This window comes from Apaloderma vittatum, unplaced genomic scaffold, assembly GCF_000703405.1.
Source record: "Apaloderma vittatum isolate BGI_N311 unplaced genomic scaffold, ASM70340v1 scaffold25495, whole genome shotgun sequence".
In the NCBI taxonomy this organism is placed as follows: Eukaryota; Metazoa; Chordata; class Aves; order Trogoniformes; family Trogonidae; genus Apaloderma; species Apaloderma vittatum.
Window position 1 is genome coordinate 4370 of NW_009716855.1, and position 4991 is coordinate 9360.

The 4991-nt window shown below is 57.1% G+C and overlaps 1 protein-coding gene across 1 annotated transcript in view; it reads left to right on the forward strand.

Annotated features, from left to right (window-relative positions):
* FNDC4 (fibronectin type III domain containing 4) overlaps positions 1-4823 on the forward strand; it is a 5289-nt gene extending 466 nt beyond the window's left edge. Inside the window, exons 2-5 of the mRNA XM_009869696.1 lie at positions 177-396; positions 1284-1373; positions 2659-2792; positions 4788-4823. Coding sequence (XP_009867998.1) covers positions 177-396; positions 1284-1373; positions 2659-2792; positions 4788-4823 — 480 coding nt within the window. The remainder of the gene's footprint in view (positions 1-176; positions 397-1283; positions 1374-2658; positions 2793-4787) is intronic.
* The last annotated feature ends 168 nt before the right edge of the window (positions 4824-4991 follow it).

Here is a 4991-nt window from a genome sequence, read left to right on the forward strand (position 1 = left end):
AGCCCCAGATGATGGTGGCTTCACACAGGAGGTGCCTGGCTCTTGGGCCATGCAGTGATGAGCACAGCAAAGGGCTGGCCGGCCTGGCCCCCCGGGGTGGATGGTCACCCAGGAAGGGAGGAGTGAGGGCAGTGTGCCCAGCACAGCCCCGCCAAAGGGGATGGTGCCTGGGAGAGCTCCCGGGGGGTGACAGATCTTCACTCCGGCAGCGGCACTTCATCCGGGAGGTGAACACGACCAACCGGGCCTGTGTGCTGTGGGACTTGGCAGAGGATGCCGACTACATCATCCAGGTGCAGAGCATTGGCCTGTATGGAGAAAGCCAGGCCAGCAAGCGTGTCCACTTCAGGACTCTGAAGGAGACCGACCGCCTCCCTTCCAACAGCTCCAACCAAGGTGAGGCAGCTCCTTCCAACTCACCCAGGGGCCACCGGTGGGGTCGTGCCCAGAGGTCTCCATGGCATGTGGGCAGGATCCAGGAGCCAGCAAGGCTGCTTGGGGAACACATAACGGGTAGCAGGGTTGTACAGGCTGCTGTTGTGTCCGCTGTGGCCACGGTAATGTCTCCAGGTCCTGGTTTACAGCCCTCCCATCCCAGATTTTGGCACTCTCTTCATCTACGCGGGCTGTGGCCAGGACACCTGCCCTGGTCTGCTCAGCTGCTGCCCATGGAAAGCAAACACTGAGCGGGGTCTCCAATCTCCCATCCTGCAAGCTACCAAAGGACAGATGATGGAGCCTCACAGTCTCCTTTCCTACTCATATCCATGTTGTGCCTTCTCATCTTGGGGTTGCCTGCACGCTGGTCCACGACAGATGATCCAAGAATCAAAGCTGATGCCCAGAGAGGTCCACTGGGCACAGGAGTCTGTCTCCAGCACTAGCTGTAAGAGGGGACTTGAGGAGAGTGTAACAGGGCGAGCAGATGGCTTGCAGTCCTCAGAACTTTTCTGTTCAGCTTGGGACCTTCCTAACCTGCCCTACGTGGGGAATAGCCTCAGTGATTACTCCCATGCCTTGTGCAGTCCTTTCTTGAACCCAAACAAACTCTTAGAATCCCTGACTACCTTTGATAGCAAGAATGGTTTATCAGACACAGGAAAGCCACAAGCTACTTGTCCTCTCCCCAGCCAAGATGTCATCCCACATGCATCCTTCGTTTGGGGAGGTGGGCCTCTCTCCTCTGGAGCTCCTTCTCAGATTCTTGAGCGTTGCTAGTCCTGAAGTAGGTTCTGGTGGGAGGGTATCTGCTGCCAGCCCTGCCTGGCTTCTCTTCTCTGCAGGGGACATCACCATGGAAGGGCTGGACAAGGACAGGCAGCTGCAGACTGGCGAGATTATCATCATCGTGGCTGTGCTGCTTATGTGGGCAGGTGAGTGCCCCACCCAGGCGGGAGTAGACCTGCAGTCCAGGGCCCACAAAGAGGATGGGGCTTGAGAGAGTGCAGAGGCGTGCTGGTGTGGCTCTGGCATCATTTCCAGTAACTCCACTGAGTCTCTATAGGAGTTTGAGCCAGTTCAGTAAGAGGAGCAGCCACACCCGGTGCTCAGCAGCGGTGGCGAGGGCCACGTGGGCTGGCTAGCCTGACTGCCCTGCTGGGAGAGAGCAGGAGGAATGTACGACCCCAGTAACACAGGGTTACAGGGTGGGAGCATCCCAGCTGATGTGAACTGGCCTTCGCTGGCTCCTCTGACATCTGCTGACATTGCTGCGCTGGCTGGTGGCAGCTATGCCTCAACCTGTGAGAGCTGCGAGATGGGTAGTGTACTCCTGTCCCACACCAGTGCTCTAGCAAGGCTTTACTCAGGTGCTTTAATGAGGTGCTTTAATCAGGGTGTCTGGTGGGCAAGGAAGCCTTGGAGCCAGCAGTCAGCTCCTGACTGCTCACAGGCAGCTGCTGCCAACGGGAAGCCATCTGTCCCTTACTCTATTCGCAGTAAATGTGGAATTTCTAGGGGCATCTTGCAGGCATCTCTCCTTATCCTGGCCTTGAATATTTTGCTAGTGTACTGGAAAAAAGTACAAGGTGGCTGCTGCTAGCTTATGCCTCTTGGAGGTCGTTGGTGTGTCAGCACCAACAGGGAGAAGTGGATGCAGTCTGTGGGTGGCTGTGGTAACACACGGTGATTGGAGCGGGTCTGACATGTCCAGTGATCACAGATCAGATCGTAGCTCCAGAGTCCTGCGTCCAGGGTCCCAAGGCATGGGACATGTGACAGACCCCACAGTTGGCCTGAAAGACAGGGCAAGGACGAGGGTGGCTGTTGTGAGGGTCACAAGCACTGGACCTATGACTTGAGTGCCTCGCTGGAGGCCCTCAGAAACCCACTCAGCTGCTCGCTGACCTCGAGAACTGTCCCTCTCCAAGCGCCTCCAGCATCTGCCTTTGGCCTCAGAGCCCTGCGCTGAGGCACTGATCATTAAGACCATGCCCTGATGGCATCAGCCACCCGTGCCTTGCCTGCCTGAGAAGCCTGGCCTGGCCGTGAGTGGAGGTGCCGGGGGTGTTCCAGGCTTAGTGAGGTGATGAGCGTGACCCCAGGGTGGCCTGGGCCTGGCTGGGACCCTGGCGTGCCTGGGCCTGACTGGGATGCTGTGGGAAGGGAAGGCAGGAGACAGCCACCGAGAGGGAGTCCTTCATCCCCTGTCTCCCGCAGCGGTGATCGCCCTCTTCTGCAGACAGTATGACATCATCAAGGACAATGACTCCAACAACAACAAGGAAAAGACAAAACCATCCTCGGAGCACAGCACGCCAGAGCGACCAAGCGGAGGGCTGCTGCGGAGCAAGGTGCGTGGGGAGGGCTGGCAGGAGGGATGGCGCGTGGCATCTGCTATGCCTTGCTGCCTGGGTGGGTGCTGCTGCTCTCCAGAAACAAACACCCCAGCTCATGCTGTCACTCCAAAACCTGAAGGCTTTTAGGGTGCAGTGCCTCTGGGGCACTGTGTGCACCCCATGGGCGATTGCAGGAGAAGCACGGGAAGAGACAGCAGGATATCTTGGCTGGGATGGCTCCCACGTTGTGGGGTAGTACCTGTCCTCTCACTGTCTCAGCCCCTTACCCACGTGCCTCCATGACTGTGCCTCTTCTGCACCCACAGACAGGCCTGGCTCTGACCTGTCCAGGCAGGAGGTGGACAAGCTGGGCAGCTTTTCTTACGGTTCTTGCACTGGTCTATCGCTGCTCGCTCTTAGCTTTTGCTGGGGCCTGCTCCAACCATCACCGCACAAGTTGTCTGTGGGAAGGACACCAGAGCCCCTTCCCCACCCTGGTGGCAATGCTATGGGGTGCTTTGGGTGGGAAGGGAGCCAAACTTTCATCTGGCTGTTCCGTCTGCACCTGACACTTCTCCCTTTGTTCCTTGACAAAGCCAGTGAGTTATAGCCCTGATGCACCTGCTGCACCTGCTGCATGACTTTTTCCCTTGTGTCTCATCTGCCTCTTCTGTCGATGGTGAGAGCTCCACTCAGTACATTGCTAACTGCCCCTCTGCTTCCAAAGCTTGGTTTCCAGCAGATGTCAGGAGCAGAAACTCCTTATTTGGACTTCGGGGTCCCAGTTCTCCCCCTCCAGATTTTCCAGCTTCCTGAATACTCCTTGCCAAAAAGATCCCTCCTCTAAGATGCCTGCTCCAAACTGACCCTGCTCGTATAGGGCTGCAAAGGCCTCTTGCTGCTGCTTGCAAAATTCACCTGTGCAGGGCTGATGCACCTCACTGCATCCTTCTGCATTCACTGTACTCTTGGTGTCCCTGCAGGTGACAGCACTGCAAGCTTGTTCCTGCAGTCCTTAATTACAAAGCTGGGAACAAGATATAGGAAAGAAAAAGCTCTGCATTCGCTTCCCCTCCTGGCTTCAGGGCCAAGCACGTAGCAGATAATGCAGCTCTTGATCTGAGCCCTGTTATAAAACACGATCGTGGGGACACTCACCTCCTGCTTCTGGCTTCAGCATGCAAGGGCTGAGCTCCAAGACATGCGTGTAGCAGCCAGGACCCCCTCCTTCCCTTCCCAGTACCTTCTCCCAATTCACAGATCTGCTGTGCTCGTCAACCAGCACATTCCTTTTAAAGTGTCTGCTCGTGCCTTCAGCAGTTTTTGAGAACATCCACCTCACTGCCTGCAGCCTTTTGTTCCCTTGGCACACGCCGGAGCTGCCATGAGGGACCTGGCAGCGAGACATGCCTGGTGCTCAGCCGACCTCATCTGTCCTTCCACGTCAGTCATCCCATGCATTGTGGATTCTCCGCCCCATGGCAGATGTCCTCCTACCCACTTGCTTACCTTTTGAGCTCTGACCCTGCACCTTCCTCCCGTCCAAGGCCATCAGCTGTGCTGTGGCTGCCGTTAAGGACCAGACAAGCCACCAGCCACCAGCAAGCCCTGGAGGCTGAAGAGTGTGGGGCAGGGGGCTGGTTCACCCAGGAGTGCTGGGATGCAGCAGTGGACAGAAAGGCCTCCTGGCAGGGCAAACGTGTGATTGAAGGGGCTTGCCTGGAGTGAGGCACGGAGCGATGCAGTTGAGCTACTGGAGCCTTTCTGCCAGGAGAGCACATCAGTGCAAAAGGATGGGATTTGGAGTTTGATCCCTTGCTCCCCAGAAGAAGACACTGAAGTCAGGTCGCCGCTGCAGCTTGCTCTCCCCAGCTCAGGGTAGAAGGCTTGGTGGCAGCACTTTCGCAGAGTGGAGGGCCGCTGGGCTCAGTGCCGTGGGAGGCTGGGGGCTTGCCCGTGGGGGCTGCATCCCAGGGGCTTAGCCTTAAAGCAGATTTTTTTCTCTCATAGAAGAAGTCTCCCTCAGTCAATATAATCGAGGTGTAAGTGCAACAGCAGCTCTGCATTTGGCATCCCGGGCGTCCCACCAGAGCCAAAGCAGGCCTGGGAAGAAGAGGAAGTACCAGACGCCCAGCCTGGAACTCTGCATGCAAAGATCTGCGTATGAGAACTCACGCTTTCCCAAGGGCACCTGTCCCAGGACATGCATGGAGC